Source organism: Arachis hypogaea, chromosome 2 (assembly GCF_003086295.3).
Source record: "Arachis hypogaea cultivar Tifrunner chromosome 2, arahy.Tifrunner.gnm2.J5K5, whole genome shotgun sequence".
Lineage (NCBI taxonomy): Eukaryota > Viridiplantae > Streptophyta > Magnoliopsida > Fabales > Fabaceae > Arachis > Arachis hypogaea.
This window is the reverse complement of record NC_092037.1, coordinates 95,734,703-95,753,707: the sequence shown is the minus strand read 5'-3', so window position 1 is coordinate 95,753,707 and position 19,005 is coordinate 95,734,703. Positions and strand designations below refer to the sequence as shown.

Genomic DNA, 19,005 nt, shown 5'->3' with positions numbered 1-19,005 from the left:
AAAAGTAGTTATTTGATCTATTCAAACCGGTTTTTTTTAAATAAATCATTTGTATAAAATAAATCGGTTTTTTTTAAACCATACAGTAACACGTGTCAATGATCCAGAAGCAACTTCACCTACAGTCGACTGCAGATGAGTTTCCACCATTTTTAAAAGGTGGCTGTAGATAAAAAATGTTGTAGTGTTATTGCCACAAAATAAGAAGACATTAGAGACAAAATTTATTTAATTTCTTCCTAGTATTGGAATTTAGTTTCACTTGTTTTTCTTCAATCAACTAATAATCATCTTACAAGCCACACCCTTAATTGTTTTTTTAATTAATTACGTAGTTAACTTAAGACTTAATTAAGAGTTAAGATAACCCTTTTCCTTACAGCACTGAATGGCTTCCTCAAATGTTTCCTCTGTCCCATACTTGAACTCAAATCCAGCGTCAATTAATTTCTTTGAGTTCAAATGTGGTACATTCTCACCCTTAATTTTCTTTATCGACCTAGAGAGATTGCAAAATGAAACTCATTAGGCATTAACTCATATAAACAATATAAAAAAAATATCAATATATTTTTTTTCAAGGACAATAAATGCTTACTCTGGTGAAGGTATTTTAAATTCAGGGTGCTTTGAACGAATAATTTCAGCTATCTCTTCTAGAGTTACACTGCATGGTGAGCAATTGTATCTCCCTTTTGGATTTTGATGTTGAAGCAGAAAAATGTGTGCCCTTGCCAAGTCATCTACATGTGCTATAGGGAAACGAAGAAGAGCACCAAGTTGATCCAGGTTATCACGGCCTACACAATTAGCATCAATTTCCCTTTATCTATTAAGAATCTTACTAGATAAGTACACATATTTTTTCATCATTTGAGAATAATCAACTTCAAAAAGATACAAAATGGATTGATAACTATTAAGAAGAAACCTAATTCATATTTACTAAGCTAAAAGACTCAAACCTGCAAAATTAAAGTTATAATGTTTCAAAAATTGAACCAAATCTGTCCGGTAAATTAAATCGGCTGAATTGTAAATTGACCATTTCTTGGTTTGGATATTTTTTTTTTGAATTTGTTTTATTTTTTACAAGAATATTTTTAGTTTAATAATCATGATGGTTTGATCATATGTTAGTTGATTGAACAAACCAAATCAAACAATAAAATGTTTATCGATTCTTACTTTTGTTTTTTTTTTCTTTTATTTTATTACAGAAAATTAGATGAATTCGACATCAGTCAACCTATTAAAACGCACTCTAGAAATTAGAAAACTTACCAAATAAAAGAGCCAGAGAGATGTGAACAGAATCAGGGAGTTTAGAACAAATGAAGGGTCCAAGAACCAAAGGAGGGATCAAAGACACAACTTCTAACCCATGTTGTTCTCCGAATTCAAGTGCTGCCTTCTCTGCCAGTGTCTTTGAAACACTGTTAAACCACAGAAATGGCTTTGTGTCACAAAGAAAATCAACATCACTCCAATAACTCTCATCCATTATTTCATGCTCCCTTGTGCGGTTATTATGGATCACAGCAGAGCCACTTGAGGTGTAAACAACTCTTTTAACAGTCTTAGAATTCAAACATGATTTCAGGATTCCTAAGACACCATCAACATTTGTTTTGATTATTGATTCTTGGGTTTGGTTTGATTGGGAAGAATAATTAGTATCAGTTGTTGGGCTAGGGGTTGCTGTGTGGAACACCCCAATGCATCCTTCAATTGCTGCATTGAAACTCTCTGGATTGTTGAGGTCAGCATTGAAAATTTGTAGCCTTTGAGGTGCACCAGGTAGATTTGTGAGGAAGGTAACATCTTTCTTGCTATTAGCTATAATTAATGACATAAAATAGAACAAAATTAAGTATATGTTGTGCTACAGAAATTGTTGCAAGAAAGTGAGAAATCTAACTAGTAATAATAGCCAAAGTGTGCTATGCAAAGTTAGAACAAAATAGAGAATACAAGCTAAGATCCCTAACCTAACCTAATCTAACCTAATCTATGCACTACTAATGGTCTACACAATACTCATTTAAAAAAATGATAAAATAAGAAAATCTCCCAAATTATTTATTTGCTAGAAATAGTATTATTAATTTATCAAACAATTTATCCAATAGACTATAGCTCAAATAGCATAGTCTCTCCATACTCACTTAGAGATCGCGGTTTCTCACTCCTAAATATCGAATAAATAGTTCGAAGATATTTTTTGTGTTTTACTCTTTGAAAGAATATCTCAAAACCACATTTCACCATTGAAACAAAGGGGAAAAATACTAGTGAATCCCATATTTTTTGTGGTGAAATTGTAGATACCTAAATGAGATTTAAATGACATTTTTTCATAAAAAATAGCATACTATTCTAAATTTAAAAAAAAAAATGAAAATAAAAAATCCTACCTGAACTTGATCTAACGGTAGTATTAACAGAGTAACCTTCATGAAGGAGTCTCTTGATGATAACTGAAGCAATGAATCCCGTACCTCCTGTAACACATACCCTTCCCTTCCCACCTTCCATTGATACAAAGAACTCCTTTCTTCTATTCTATACTACGATATGCTTCTAAATATGATAGTTTCAATTCGCTTGATGATGGACTCTGAAATGAGAAACCTGCTTCATCTTGTATATATGCAATTATGCATAGTACATACAAAATTGAATTCTTAAAATTTACTTATTCAACTTTTCTATAAACTAGTATTTGTTTCTTATTTTTATTAACCAAATGCTAGTAAACTAGTAATGTTTGTGGGTTAGGTGGAAAAGCTCTCGGCTAATTATGTATGTTATTATCAAGTTTGAATCTCTTAAACAAATAGAAATAGACTTAGACTTGGTCTTTTAGGTTTGAATCATTGAATGTGACTTCTTTGTATAAAATTCTTTTTCTTAATCTGGTCTGGTGTTAAAATTTATTTATTTTAATAATAAAAATTAAAATCTAAACTTTTAGATCATATAATTAATAATACTACTGTATTATAAAATTATTTATTCTAAAATTTTGAAGTGATATGTAGATATATATATAAATAGTTATAATTTATTTCTAACACATATATACTTGTTCGTAAAAAAAATTAATTTAAAAACTTCAATAATTTTATTTAATTTTTTATGTACGATCTTAAAAGTTGTTGTCCGTATCGAAGGTATTAAAAGTGGTAGAATTCATAATAATAACCCAAAAATAAATATTAAATATTGTTCTTGTTATGATGCGTATGAATATACGATAAAAAATACTTATTTACTGACAAGTGTGATATAATCTAATTATGGTGACGAAATTAACCTAATATCAAACTAAATATACATAAAATTACTTCTAGACATACCTAAATACAATATTATTATTATTATTATTATTATTATTAGAGTTAATTACGAATTTATTTTTAAAATTTTTTTTATTCAAATTCGTTTCTAAGATTTAATTGTATTTTAAAATTATCCTTTTTCTAATTTATAAACAAAAATACCTTTGCATAGAAGCATGCTTTCTCTCATTTTTTCATAAATCCACCATTTTGCACCTTTAAATTTCAGACAATCTAAAATTTAAATAATTTCATACAAAAATTGAACATATATACAATTATCAAGAAGAATCAATAACAACAAAAATAACAAAATACTAACAACAGAGGTTGAAAAAGAATAATTAGCAACAAAAAAAAAATTGACAGAAGTTGAAAAAGAAGAATCAACAACAACAAGAATAACAACTAACAGAAACTAAATAAGAAGAAGAATCAGTAATAAGCACTACAAAAAAAATGTCGAATACCGTCGAACTTAGTGTCGAATTGTATCAGCATATCTACCATCGGGTTTTCTAACGGAAAAAATGGAAAAATTCGTCGCCATAAAAGATTACCATCGAAAAAGGTTTTCCGCCTCTAAAACCAATGATAATTATTGGCACGAAAATATAACTCATCGGCGCCAATGTTACTATCGGTATATACCGCCAGTATAACGGTTTAATGAAACGCGTCGTTTTGGTGATTTACCGTCGGAAAAATCTGTCAATAAAATTGAGATAAAATTCAACCGCAAACCTGTTCTCCCTCACTTGTACAAATGCTGTTTCTCTATTCTCGTCCTCTCTCTCCCTCGCCATTGAATTGTCACTGTCGCCACTGCCGGAAGCTCGTCGTCCTCGTCGCCACCTCCTGGAGCACCCATTAGTGTTGCCAGTGTACGTCGTCGTTGATTCTGCTGCTACTGCTGTTCCCGCCACATCCTCTGCGTGGTTGGTGTTCACGTCTCCGTCACTGCTGCCTCTATTACCACCATGTTAAAGAGACCCTGTAATCACTATTAGATTTATTATTGTTGGAATAGTTATTTTATTTTTTATATTAATTTGTGAGTTTAGCATTTTGTTAGGATTTTGTTAAATCAGTGGTGAAATATATTTAATGAAGTGTGTGATTAGGAGTTGTTGTATTACTTTAATGGATATAAAAGTTAAATAATGTTAGAGTAGATTAAGCAATGTGAGATTAAGAGTTCTTCAGTTGTTGAAAGATTTTAGTTGAGTTTAGTGAATGAGTTTTTTTCAATTGCATTAAACTTATGTCCCTTATTTTTGTCATGCCTCTTGTTACTTCAATAAAATTAGAATTAGGTTCTAATTAATTGAAATAATGAGTTTTATTTATTATTTTAAATTAGTTTTTGAATTAGTTTCAAGTTGCGAATTTAATACGTTATCCTTTTTATTAGGACGGTGCTATTTTCTCTGAGATCAGTTGGAGTTTGCTCTACTTCCTTTTTTGTTTGTGCAGTAATATTCTAGGTTGGTTTTCTATCTCTGAATATAATGAGTTGTTTAAATTTTATGTTGGACGTACTTTTTCTAAGATATAGTTTTAGGACGGAAGTAGGAGAAAGTCGCGTAGTGATGCTTTCTCGAAACGCTTGCTTGTTGAAAAATGTGGAGTTATAAGAGGTTGTGCACTAGAACGATTAGGATTTGATGTTTTATTGAATGAGTGTATGTTATAATTTATACATGCATCTGTTTTCTCTGTGAAAAATGTTATATCTATTTAATAAATGTCTTTGAATTAAGGAGAAGTTCTGCCGAATTATCGTTTAAATTGTTTAAAACATGTTTAGTTTGTCAGAAAATGATAATTATATTTTCCAGGAGATTCTAATTATAGGATACACTCTACCAAATTTTCTAAAAATTTTAATAAGTTGTGTTGTTGGTTGAATTTTAGGGTGTGTGTTGCAATATGATCCCAAGTCATCGTCTATGAATGTATGATAGGGATAATGGTGGAAGGGGTTTAAAACCTAAATTCTTTGAGGGTGTTAACGCGTTTGTTGCGCATGTCGTTAGCATGGAACCGTTTGGGTTTGAAGGGGTATTTAGGTGTCCGTGTCATAAGTGTCGCCTGACTAAGTGGTTAGGACTTGTGAACATAATGCTTTACCTCTACCATAATGGATTCAAAGATGGATATTGGATGTGGACAAAATACAAAAAAGTGGACAAGCAGGTAATTAACCGGTCTGCCCCAAATTTGAATAGGTCCGATAGTCGACCAACGAAAGTTCGGGTGGTGAGAGAACTAAACATAGATGAAATAAATTGGGAAGGTAATTAAGAGAGATAAATGAGATGATGTTTGATGCAACAGGTGTTACAGAATTGGAAGAGATTGAACAAGATCCTAACCCAGAGATAAAGAGATTTTATTATCTATTAGAATCTACTGCGAAACCTTTGTTTGATGGGTGCGTTCATTCGAAGTTGTCTGCAAGTGTTAGAATGATGAGTCACACCTAAGAGTCTTTTGATATGTGGGTCACCTTTTGCAACGAACTGGTACCTGTCAGGACCACTGGCATCTCCAAAAACCACTACGAAGCAAAGAAGTTAGTTCTGAAATTGGGTCTAAATTTGGTAAAAATTGATTGTTGTTTAAATGGTTGTATGTTGTATTACAAGAGGGATACAAACCTAACTGAATGCATATTTTGTAGATCACCGAGGTTTCAAGTCGAGAGAGAATAGAGTGGTAAACGCTAGTTAAAGGGAGTTCCAATGAAACGGATGAACTACTTGCCCTTAATCCCTATGCTGAAACGATTGTATGCGTCGATGAGTTCAGCCCCTCACATAATCTGGCATAGAAACAACAAGAGAGATGATGGAATCATAACGCATCTGTCACACAGAGAAGTTTGGAAGCATTTTGATTGGATTCATCCTACATTTGCGAGTGATCCTAGAAACGTTAGACTAGCTTTGTGCTCTAATGGGTTTGCACCGAATTTCAATTTCGTTAATGCACTCTTGTTGGCCTGTGGTAATGACACCTTATAACCTGGGTTTAGAAATTTGCATAAAGGACCCATACATGTTCCTAATTTGCATCATACCTGGTCCTAGCAATCCAAAGGCCAAAATAGATATCTTCTTGCAGTCCTTGGTGGATGAGTTAAAGGAGTTATGAATCCATGGTGTAAAAACTTATAATATTGCGACCAAGACAAATTTCCAACTGCATGCTATGTTGATGTGGACCATTAACAACTTTCCTGCGTATGAGATGTTATCAGGTTGGTCCACTCAGGGCAGAATGGCATGTCCCATTTGTATGGAGGATATAAAAATATTTTGATTGACAAATAGCGGTAAGAATTTGTGGTTTGATTGCCATCGAAGATTCCTTAACATGGATAATCATTTTCGGTGCAACAAGGACTTGTTCAAAAAGAATAAAACTGAACAAGAAAAGGCACCTGTAAAGTTGATTGATAGGCAAGTTTTGCATCGTGTCAGTAGAATCCAAGGATCGTTAATAACGGGGCAGGTTTGAGACCTCCGAAATATGGCAGGGAGCATAATTAGACTAAATAGAGTATATTTTGGAGTTGTCTTATTAGAAAGACAACTTGGTTCGACATTGTCTTGATGTGACGCACATTGAAAAAAATGTGTTTGATAATATCATGCACACAGTAATGGATGATGAGCAAACAAAGGATAACGATAAAGCTAGGTTAAACTTGGTGGACATTTGCAGGCAGCCAGATTTAAACTTAAAGAGACTTGAGAACATGCAATGGGCCAAACCAAAGGCGATATTCTCTCTAACGAAGGACTAGAGATAAAATGTTAGTAAGTGGATAGGAGGATTTAGGTTTTCTGATGGTTACGCCTCTAACTTGAGCAGGTGTGCAAACGTCTCACAGGGTAAGCTTGCTGGGTTGAAAAGTCATAATTGTCACGTCTTCATGGAGTCTTTACTTCCTGTCGTGTTCAGAGAACTTTCAACCAACATCTAGGAACCCCTCACAAAAATAAGTGACTTCTTTAGGGAGTTATGTTACAAAACTTAGCAGTAATGATCTCACAGTTATGGACAAGAACATTCCTATCATACTTTGTAAGTTAGAGAGGATATTCCCTCATTCACCTACTGTACAAAGCAATACTATGTGAGAAAATGTCCAATTTAGATGGATGTACCCATTTGAGAGGATGATTGGTTCATTCAAGCGCACTGCAAAGAACAAAGCTCGGATTGAAGGCAGCATCTGCGAAGCATTCCTAACTAAGGAAACATTCGGATTTTGCTCATTCTATTTTCAGCTTTGTTGAGTTAAGAAATTAACTAATATAATTAATGATGACAAACATTAGATTATTGGGCTAATTATCCAATTAGTTTTGATTAATTTGGTTAAGTGATGCAGGCAAAAAAATAAGTGTTGTAGCAGCCCAATGTTAAACAAAAAAAATCTGCTGGTGGGCTAAATGGTAAGTAAAAATAAACCAAGCCCAAGTCATCCATCACAAGCTGAATCCTCTGATAAGAAAAGGCAAGGAAGCAATGGGCTGAACTTCAATAGAACCCGATCCAAGCCCGAGTTGATTTCAATTCCCTCCATCTTGCTTCCAAAGCAACGTTCTTTTTCTCTGTCTCAGTTAAATCACAGAACTCAGAAAAAGTAAAAAAGAGAGTTTAGATCCTAAGCTTGTCACGGAAGAAGAAGGTAAGAGAAGGTTAAGCAAAGAAAGGTAATCAACCATTTCAAACCACATCAAGAAAGGATCAGAAGCTAAATGTGATTTTCATTTCCTTATACATGCATCACACTTTCTTCTCTTCATCTTCAACTCTCTGCCACTCCATTTTGGGTTATATGGAAAAGAGGATTTCTGTTCTTCATTGCTGTGTATCTACGGTCACAAGTGATTCTTGGGGACCAAGTAGTTTCTCAATGGCTTAGATTCGGTTTACCATTGAAAAACTCTTGTGGTTGCTGCTTTATGGCTTTCGGTCAATATAGAGAAGTCAGAGGCAAAGTTTCTATTTTGAAGATTACTGGGAAAAAGGTGAATGGCTGGGTTGGTGAAGCTCAAGGCTCAAGAAGTTGACCAAGGAAGAAGAACCTAGCAACATGCAATGAGATAAAAGAAGTTTGCTGCTCATTCAAAAGGCAAGGAGAGAAAACCAAAGTTTGGTAAGTTGTGTTCTGTAAAGAAGTTGCTCTACTTGGATAATGCTTTCTTTCAAAGAAGCATTTGGATAATACTGAAGAACTGAATCTGAGATTTGCAAATCTGGTTTATCACATAGCAAAGAGGCTATTGATGAAGTCAATCTCCTTCATGTTTTACAGATTGTAATGTACTTTTCTATGTTTATTTTTCTGTAATTTCTTGAGAGAAAAGGCATATTAAGAGAGCTCAAGTAAAAGCCATGAGTGAAAAAAGACTGAGTGATACACTTGAGAAAAAAGTCTAGAGTTATTTCAGATTTCTTTAGGTATGTCTATGTCTTGTATCTTGTACCTGTGAGATATCCCTTTCTTAGTTGGGTTAGCACTAAGAGTGAAGAGTTAGGTATTAGCATAACCAATGTCAAGTTAGGTTAGAACTTGAGCGCGAAAGGATTGGGTCAATCCTGTGGAATTGGTGTATGTAATACTTTTAACTATAGTGAAAATTCCTCTATTATTGTGGAGGAGACTGGACGTAGGTTGCATAGTACAAGGCAACCGAACCAGGATATATGCTGGTGTTAGCTTTTCTCTTCTCTGCTGTGTTCTGTTTTCTGATATTCATGAGACAAAAATAAACTGTCTCATAAATTTTTGCTGTTGAGTACAAACAGAATCAGAATTGAAAGTTTGTTTTAAAGGGTCATAACAGCAACTCAAAAGGAAGGCATAGATTCAGCACCCCCTTTTCTAAGCCTATCACAACCTTCAAGCCTCATATTGAGTCACGTAGAACAATGGTTGGAAGGAACGATGAGAGGGGAGAATCCTCGTCATGTGGAACAACATACCTAATCTTTGCTCCAGAAGAAGTTTCAATGGGTGAGGCAGTGACTACTGGTTAGAGTAAAAGGAAATCGATGCCTCACATCTGCATGTGTTGCTTAACTGTGACCGAACTTCACCCTACCTCATGTGAGGTTTTTAAGTATTCCTAAATATTTCAATTAGTAAGAAATTAACTTCTTAATCTAATCAAAATTTTTTTATCCTATTCTATCATATAGGTTATTCCAAGAGGCAAATCTCGATACCTCGTTAAACAATTTTCAACATTGGTTCAGAGAATACGTCAGCGTACATCTAACTGACACAACAGATTGAAAACTAGTTACATTTAGTTAGGGCCCAATGAATAAGGGCACTAGCTATCCAATATACAATGTTAATGGATATTGGTTCCATTCTTTACAGTGGTTAATTGAAAAGAAAACAGATAATACCGGAATTTGGATTCGTGGGGATTTAGGCGGTGGTCATTCTGATTAGTTTAGTGTATTGCACTATATAATTCAATTAGAGTATTTCTGTCGCACTACATATAAGGTGTACATGTTTAAATGTGAATGATACGATCCAAGTTCGCGAGAAGGAACACGAAAGTGCAAGGACTACGATATCATTGAAGTTAATGTAACCAGGAAAAATAGGCACTATGATCTTTTTATTCTACCTCCAAATGTACGACAAGTATACTATTTTCTTTATCCGCGTTCATGCAAGTCTTGTTGGGTAGTTTGGTTAAGACTATGTCAGAGGCTGCATCAAGTTTGATAATGGGACAAAGGGTCAAAGACCTTACTAGATTGATGACCCAACTCCTTTAAAAATGGTGGTTGATACCGGTGATCCGATCACTCTTAGGTTGACTGTTATGGATGATAACATCATTGGCCTTGGAATAGATGACGACGCACTACCACCAGAGGACGACGATCTTCAACAAGAAGATGGTGTCGATGGCGACGAAGAAGAGGAAGACGAGTTTGATGATCAGGAAACTACCTCGGAAGAGGATGATGATGAACCAGAGGAAGAAGATGATGAATCTGAATAGGGTTAATATAAATATAGTTCTATCATATGTATTTCTTTATCAAATTTTGAGAAGAATGTAATATAATTAGTATTGTTTCAGATATTTCAATTACCATCATTCCATATTTTTAATTTGTATATTTGATATTTCACGTCTGGTTTAAAGTACTATTTCAATTATTAATTATCAGGGTACATTATAGATGGACAAAAAAATATTATTAAAAAAATAAAAAAACTACCGTTGGTACCAGCCAATTTTCCAAAAAAAAAAGTTAAACAAATATTTACGTCGACATTACTGTCGGATTAATTCGCCGGTAAGATGGCACGAAGTCATATGTGATGGCGCTAATGTTACCGTCAGATTATTTCTGCCGATAACATTCAACAGATTTTGTTTTCTTGATAACTATATTCTGTCGCTAAATCCGATATAAATTACTGTTAGACACATGAATCCGATAATAATTTTGTTACCGGTAAGGTCTATTCCGTCGAATAAATACTGACACAAAATTTAATCGTAATCCCAATAGTACTCGACGTTTTTCTTGTAATGAAGTAATAACAAGAATCATTACAAGAGACTTAGAACACATCGATGAAAGACTAAAAAATAGAGCCCGATGAGCATGAAGGGGGGCGACCACTGCTGAAGGCAATGCGACGAGAAGAGGACAATGAAGACAAGGCGATGAACACGACAAAGGAAGACCACAGTGGACGATCGACTGGAGAAGAAGGAAACAGTGGATGCTGCCGTTGCACCCTCTTTCTTAGTTTCTTTCTCTCTTAGCTTCCCTCGTCCTTTGATTCTTCATTGATCTATAAGCCTTCTCTTTCCCAACCTCTCTTCTCGCTTCTTCTTTCAACAATAATGGTGACAATAATACATTGGCTTGCTTATATTGCTTTCTGTTTTCTCTTTCTTTATTTTCTCTTTTTTATCCTTTTTTTCTTTTCTCTTTCTGTTTTATTTTTTTTAAGTTTTGCGTGTGAGAGAGAAGAAGAAAATGGGTAAGAGAAGAAAAGAGTCTTTTTATAAAAAAAAAATGATGTTAAAATTAAAATAAATTTTAGAAACGAATTTAAATAAAAAAAATTTTGAAAACAAATTTAATATTCGAATTAAATTATATAAATCATAATCGTATAAGATAATGATTCAATCAATTAATTGAATCATATTGGGTATGAATAATAATTCTAAAATAATTTTGTGAAAATTTAAAAGACAAATAACATTTCTCATTTATATTATATACGTAAGGTTTAACTACTAAATTACGGTTTCTTTTTTATGTGCAATATAAAAATACATATTTGTATGGGTAGTGTTAGGGAGTTAATGATCTAAGTGTATAATGTGTACAATGGGCTAAATCTTTGGTCTATGAATAAAATGAACATCACCCATACTATTCGGATCTAGAACTCTAATACCATGTCATGAACCCACTCATCCCAAAAGCATAACTTAGCAAAATAATATAACACTAATGGTCATATCTCTAATACTTCCTAAACCTCTATTGTACACATTATACGCTTAGACCATTAGCTCTCTATACTTTTTCTATTTGTATATCTATAAAAACATAAAATGTATATCCAAAAAAAACTTTTTTTGTGACTTTTTAGGGCTTAACATTTTGAATGCTTAATTGTTTTTAGCTTGGTAGTCTTAAATTCTTAATAAGGAACAAAAAGGGGTTCTTTCCAAACATTAAAGACGGTTGATGTGCTACAAATTAAATGATGACACTGCACCTGTAATCTTCAAAAGCTAGGTGTCATGTACGTGGCAATGGCATTACTACACGCTATATAGCAGATATATTACTAGAAGCAATTCTTTGATACAAACATTCACATAATTAACACCGATTCATTCTCCTACAAAGTACAAACTAAGAAAGAAAGAAGAAAGAAAGCAAATGCAGTTGAAAAAGCATGTACAAGGGAAAAAAAAAAAGAATCGATAATGTCGATCGATCAACGGCCAGAAAATTTTTTTTTCCTTCTCATTTTTTCTCATGATACCGTTATTTGTGAAGCGAACTTCAAATGAATTTGTTAAATTGTGTAATTTACATTTTCAGAATGCAGAATAGGACAAGGAGAGAAGAGACGGAGAGTTTCTGATCACATGAAGAGTGTATTTATTTCTCTTAAATCTAGGTACATCATTTTTTAATCCAATCCTTTTTCATCACTACGTTCTTTCTTCATTTGGAATCCTTTTGTTTTTATCTTTTTCTTTTTTTGATATAGATTAGTACGTTGTCAAAGAGACTGGAAGTTGAAGAAGCAAAGAAGAGTTTGAAAATACATCCTCGCCAAGCAGCCTCCTTGATTTTTTAAATAATGTAATAATATTTAAAAATAGTTTGTTGTCCTTGTTACGTATAGTTTTTGAAGTTATATTTTCCAAATTTCCATTCATGGAAAGAATTAGAATATGAAGCGATAATTTTGGGATTATTGGGTTTGATATTATCTACATGGATGATTACGAACGATTGCAGTGCATCATGTAGAATTAAACAAATTGTTAACACTTTCATTTCTTTCTTTTCCTTGTTCTGATTTCTCGGTTTTGCAGATTGCATAACGGAATACGGAGAGAAGAGGAGAGTTTTCTTTCCTTTAAAGAAAAGTATTGTTCTCTCCATTCTTTAGGGTGTAGTTTTATATTCAACACTGAAAAAGTATATGTAACCGTCAAATGGAAGCACTAGGAAATGGGAATTCTCGAGTAATAGTGAAGATGATAATGAAGAATGTGTTGAATGAGAGTTTTTGGAGTGATATGGATTACCTTAGAGCTTCAAAGATTGATGGTTGGTTCTATTCTGTTTGTAAGACACTCGCAGAAAAAGCAGTGCTTGAATTTGGGAAAGAGAAGGGATTGGATGTTGTGACTTTGGTTCCAACCTTTGTTATTGGACTTTGGAAAAGTATAGGTAAATAATAACATTCTTGAACAATATGTGAATAATGTGAATTAATAGGGTTAAAAGAGTAAATTTAATGAGTAGCATTAAATTAAAGTGTAATGTACTTGTATTTGATTGGTGGTTGTTTATGTTGTTTAAGATAATTATTGTTTCCTTGGAACTTTTATTTGTGCTAAGTTTCCTGGTTCAGTTCATGCTTCATTGTCCTTGACATTTGGTAAGCAATGCAATTTTTTCACAATCTTCTTGATATGGACTTCATCCTTTTTAAAACTAATATTATTTGTACTACTTTGTGGAAATACTAATATTATTTGTACCACTTTGTGGAAATGTTATAAAACTATATCATTTAGAAAAACAAGATCTACCCTTGACTAATATTCAAGAGACTTTAAAGATGACGAGAAAATTTGCAATATTTAAATAGTATTTCTTAAAATAACGTTGGGTCATATGTATTATTACAACATGTTAGGGTGTGTTTGGCAAACACGTTGGGGAGGAGAAAAGTCCGTTTGAGTTTTTTGAAAGTTTCACTTTGATGTTTGGCAATTTTTATCATTGTGAACGCAGAATTGATTCTGCCTCTGAACCCACGTTTAGGAGAAGCTCAAATTTGTAGCTTCTGCGTTTCACGTTTCACGTTTCATGTTTAAGAGAAGCTAAAATATTTCTTTTTTACCAACCCTACCCTTCATTTTCTTCTATAAGAATGATACTAGTAACTATTATCTTCACAGTCATTCTTTGTAGTTCTTCCTACTTTTTCATAATTTTTTAGTTCCATTTTTTTCATCAAAATCGTTCAGATTTATTTCAATCACTAACAAATTGAAATTTTTTTATTTTTATTTGATTTTATTCATATGAATTTTATTTACGTTTTATGGTATTTTTTGTTCATATGATATATGTTGTTGGTTTTATGGAATTTTTATTATTTTTTATCTGTATAATTTTTTTTCTATTCTTTGATGTACTCTATTTTTGTTTTGTATTAATTTTTTTTATTTTTTATTTTGAATTTGTAAAATTTGTAATTGTAATTGTAATTATTATATACTACGTTTATTATCAAAATTTTGAATAATATAAATTATGATCTTATAAAAAAAGGACAAAATAAATAAAAAATTAATTATAAGTAACAATAGAGTCATAAATAATAAAAATTTATAGTCTAAAATAATACTAAATTAAAGAGTACTGACGATACTAAAAAAAATTATAGAATATTTTCTTTTTGTGTGACATTATAAAATTTATAGTACTCTCTTTTATATTTTTATTTTTTATTGTATTTATTTTATTTATATGATAAATATTTTTATATTATTTTTTATAGTATTCTGATTTTGCAAGTATATAAAATTGATGTCTATTTTAATAATTTTTCATCTAAAAGTAATTTTGAGTAGTATAATCCAAACAACATTTATTTTACTATAATCAATTTTGATATAAAGATTACCAAACATAAATCACGTTAACCCAAACTAACTTATCATCAAAATCAATTTTACAAAATCAATTTTATGCAAACTCTGGTTTGTAAACTGTAATCCAAACACACACTTAGTCATTAGGATAATTTTTCTCATAAAAATAATAATAGATGTTTATTTTGGTATTCATTTTGGCCATACATTAGGTCAACAATCATTCCTATCATTATTGGATTTTGTATAATCTCACTCCTCCAATTGAGAGCTATACTTAAATTTAATAATGCTTTGGAAAACTCTAAATTAATATTTGTGATGACTAAACATTATTAAAAAAAATAATAATTATTAATCTGATTTTCATTTAACATATTTTGATTAATAATTTTGTTGCAGGTTTTACCTTGGGCCGAAACAAAAGAAAATTAACAAAGTCCAACTGTTGCATTATTGGTTCAGCTTTATGTTTGTAATTAAAGCTAGTTATAATTGGGCCAGAATAAATTGTTGCAAGCCCAAACAAATGCTTTCCATGCTTGATCCGAAATCAATTTTATCAGGAAAGCAAATGTTAACCAAATGGGCCAGCTTTGATCATAATGTCACAAGCCCAAATTATATTAAGAGAATAGGTTCCATTCTTGGTCCGAAAACAAAGGAAAAAATGAAAGCATAGTGCTTCCAACGGAACCAAGCCTCTAACAAAATGATGGATTTCAAAATCTATTACATTGTTAAATAATGCATGGGGAACATGAGAGAGAAAATTCAGCTGAATTGATTGATGGCTATTATGTCAAACATGCCACTCTATGTTAGGGAAGTAAAAGCGAGCTATTCCAAATTAATTTGCTTAACCACTTTGCTTTGCTTTTCTTCAGATTCTTTTCATTCTCTCTCATCTCTTTCTTCTTCTTTGTTCGGTCATTGTCCAGGAAACAATGGAAGAAATGTTCTTCAACACCGAAAGGAAGATGTTGCATGCGTCTAAGACCATCAAGCTAATGATGGCAAGAAAACATACCAAAATAAAAGTGAGCCGTGGCTAAGATATTCACCAAATGTGGATAGATTTGGTGAGATTATCTTGAGCCTATTATGCTCAAAAATGGAAGAAGAAGATTCGGCCAGCTAGAGGAGATTCTTGAAGCATGGCTTGTCTTTGATTCTGCTCAACCACCACAGGGAGTAGCTAGAGTGGCGAAGTGATGGTTGAAGGCAGAGATTGAAGCAGATGAAGTCATTATCATCATGAGACATCAAGGGCCAGAAATCCATCTTGGAGAGGAAGCCAAGGATGGAGAGCCCGGATTGATGAAGGGTGATGATCAAGAAAGGACTAGAGGTAATTGCATGTTGGTTAATGCATGGTTATCTCTTCTCTCTCTGAGTGGCCGAACCGGTTCTGTGTTTGTTGAAGGAGGAAGAAGTTGGTTCGGTTTTGGCTTCAAGTGTGGAGGCTTTTCTCTTCTTTAAAAAGGGGGAACAACCACTGTTTGAAGCAAGGAGTAAGATTTGAGAGTGCAAGGCACAGAGTTCTCAGAGCTACCTGAGCTAACAGTTTTCTCTTCTCCTTCAATGTATTCTGTTTAGTATTTTTCTGTTTAATTTTGTCATGTCTTGAGTCTCATGGAAAAAGGCAAATAGTGAGGTTTGTAATGAAAAAGCCATAGAGCGGAAAAAGGCAGAGAGTGCAAAATTAAAAGAAAAAGTCATAGATGTCTTAGAGTTCCTTTGTTCATCTATGTTGTGTATCATGATTCTGTGGGAATCCCCTTGTAAGTTGGGTTAGCACTTTACAAGTTGTAATCAGATTGATTATAGTGAAATTCCATCATGTTTGTGATGGAGACTGGATGTAGGCTGCACTGCACTTAGCAGCCGAACCAGGATATATCTGGGTGCAATCTTCTTCTTTTTCTACTCCATTTCTGTTTTCTACTACACAGGAGCAAAATCCAGAATTATCTCTTACCAAGTGACGAGACAAAACAAAAAGTCTCATGGCAAGGGACGAGACAAAACAAAGTTGCTCGTGTCCAGTGACGAGCAAAAACAGAAAAGTCTTCTCTGAAGGTCAGCAAGTGTTAGCATCAGAAAAAGGGGGCTAAGATTCAACCCCCCCTTCTCTTAGCCATTGAAACCATCAATTGATATCAGAGCTTGGTCTCAAAGAGATCAAGCTTTGCAGCTTGGAGTAAAGATCCTCATGGCAGAAAACAGTGGCGCAAGTGTGTTATCATACAATCTGGCTGTAGGTCAATCAAGCAACAGACCTCCCCTCTTCAATGGGAAAAATTATACCTATTGGAAGGAGAGGATGAAGATATTTGTACAAGCCGTGGATTACAGACTTTGGAAGATCATCTTGGAAGGTCCTAAATTTCCAGCTACCACAAATGCTCAAGGAGTAGTCTCTCTTAAACTAGAAGCAAGCTGGACCGAGGAAGATAGGAAGACGGTGGAGTTAAATGCCAAGGCAACCAATCTGCTCAACTATGCCATCAGCTTTGAGGAGTACCGACGAGTATCACGATGCACAACGGCAAAGGAAATCTGGGACAAGTTGCAAATCACTCATGAAGGAACTACCATTGTAAAGAAAACTCGGACAGACATGTTAAACAGGGAATATGAGATGTTTGCAATGAAGGAAGGAGAGTCCATTGATGAACTGTTCGAACGGTTCAATATCATCACTGTTGGCTTAGATGCTCTTGGAATCACACATTCAGAATCTGTGCTAGTGAGAAGAGTGTTGAGATGTCTCACAAAAGAATGGGAAACAAAAGCTTTAATTATTTCTGAGAGTAGTAACTTAGATTCCATGACACTTGATGATTTGAGAGGAAATCTACTTGCTTTTGAAAACTCCTATTTGAAAAAAGATTCAAAAAAGAAAGGAATTGCTTTTTCTTCTATGACTAACCCTCTGGATGATGAATCCAGTCATAACTCTTCTGAAAATGAGTTTGTGTTGTTTGCAAAAAAATTCAGGAAAATGGTGAAGCTCAAAGGCAAAGGCAGCGGCTCAAGGAAGATGAAGAAAGACCTTAGCAAAGTAACTTGTTACAATTGCAAGGAAATGGGTCATTTCAAATCTGATTGTCCCAAGTTGAAAAAGGAAGAGAAGCCGAAAAGAGTGAAGAAGAAGGGACTGATGGCCACATGGGAAGATTTGGAAAATGACTCAGATGATGATGATGAAGAGTCTGAGACTAAATCACAGCCCTGTCTCATGGCAAATGAGATAGATCAGGTATCATTTCAAAACTCTGACACTGAAGACCTTCATCTTATGATAGACCATCTTTCTGGAAAAATAAGATGTTTTCTAACTGAGAATCAAGATCTTGAACAACAAAATTTCATTCTTAAAGCTGAAAATGACTTTCTCAAAGAAAAACTAAGAGAGGCCGAAACTGCTTGTGATCTTGTAGAAGAGAATAAGCAGTTAAAAGCCCAAGTTAGAAGCTGTGAAAGTGACCATTCTGTCCTTGCATATGTGAATTGTTTTAAGCAAAATGAAGAGTTTCTTAAAGAGGTTAAAAGACTTAAGGAAGACTTAGCCAAGTTCACCCAAAGTTCTGAAAATTTGAATCAAATCTTGGCTAGTCAAAAACCTCTTTATGATAAAGCTGGGTTGGGTTTTTATAAATCTGAAAAATCACATTTTGAAAACATTACTTCATCTTCGAATGATGTTAAGTATCAAGACCCAACTTCCTTTAACAAAACAGCAACTCCAAGATTTTGTAGACTATGTAACCGAAGTGGTCATTTTCCAGTTCAATGTTTCTTTGGAGAAAGAATGATAGGTGATAAAGTTTACAAAGTTGTTTTTGATTACAATGATCTGGGACATAAGAGATGGTTTAACGTGAAATGATCCAAGAAAATTTGGATACCTAAGGTCACTTGAGTTTATTTTGTAGGTCTGCCTAGCATCCAAGAAAAAAGAAAATATGTGGTACATGGATAGCGGATGCTCTAGGCATATGACCGGAAAGACAACCTTCTTCATAACACTTGATGAATATGATGGAGGACTTGTTACCTTTGGTGATGATGCAAAAGGAAAAATAGTGGCTGTTGGGAAAGTTGGTAAAAACTTTTCTTCTTGTATAAATGATGTGCTTCTTGTAAATGGTTTGAAACATAACTTACTTAGTGTTAGTCAATTGTGTGATTTAGGTTTTGATGTTATCTTTAAGAAG

The 19,005-nt window shown here is 33.4% G+C and overlaps 1 protein-coding gene and 1 long non-coding RNA gene across 2 annotated transcripts; one reads left to right on the top strand and one right to left on the bottom strand.

Annotated features, from left to right (window-relative positions):
* Positions 1–211: 211 nt before the first annotated feature.
* Positions 212–2,803, bottom strand: LOC112753174 (vestitone reductase). Its single transcript, XM_025801595.3, has 4 exons — positions 2,418–2,803; positions 1,285–1,839; positions 599–800; positions 212–499 (listed from the first exon to the last, which is right to left on the bottom strand). The coding sequence occupies exons 1-4, from the start codon at positions 2,536–2,538 to the stop codon at positions 352–354; spliced, it is 1,026 nt and encodes a 341-aa protein (XP_025657380.1). The 5' UTR covers positions 2,539–2,803; the 3' UTR covers positions 212–351.
* Positions 2,804–12,156: 9,353 nt separating this feature from the next.
* On the top strand, positions 12,157–13,447 carry LOC112720251 (uncharacterized). The gene is made up of 3 exons (XR_003814997.2): positions 12,157–12,561; positions 12,655–12,749; positions 12,986–13,447. It is a non-coding gene; the product is annotated as an uncharacterized lncRNA (long non-coding RNA).
* Positions 13,448–19,005: the final 5,558 nt, after the last annotated feature.

Excerpts from the sequence above, each read along its gene's own strand:
- LOC112753174 (XM_025801595.3), bottom strand. The coding sequence starts at position 2,538 with ATGGAAGGTGGGAAGGGAAGGGTATGTGTTACAGGAGGTACGGGATTC. Across the intron at positions 1,840-2,417 it reads TACCGTTAGATCAAGTTCAG|CTAATAGCAAGAAAGATGTT; the intron begins GTAGGATTTTTT and ends CATTAATTATAG. Across the intron at positions 500-598 it reads TTTAAAATACCTTCACCAGA|GTCGATAAAGAAAATTAAGG; the intron begins GTAAGCATTTAT and ends CAATCTCTCTAG.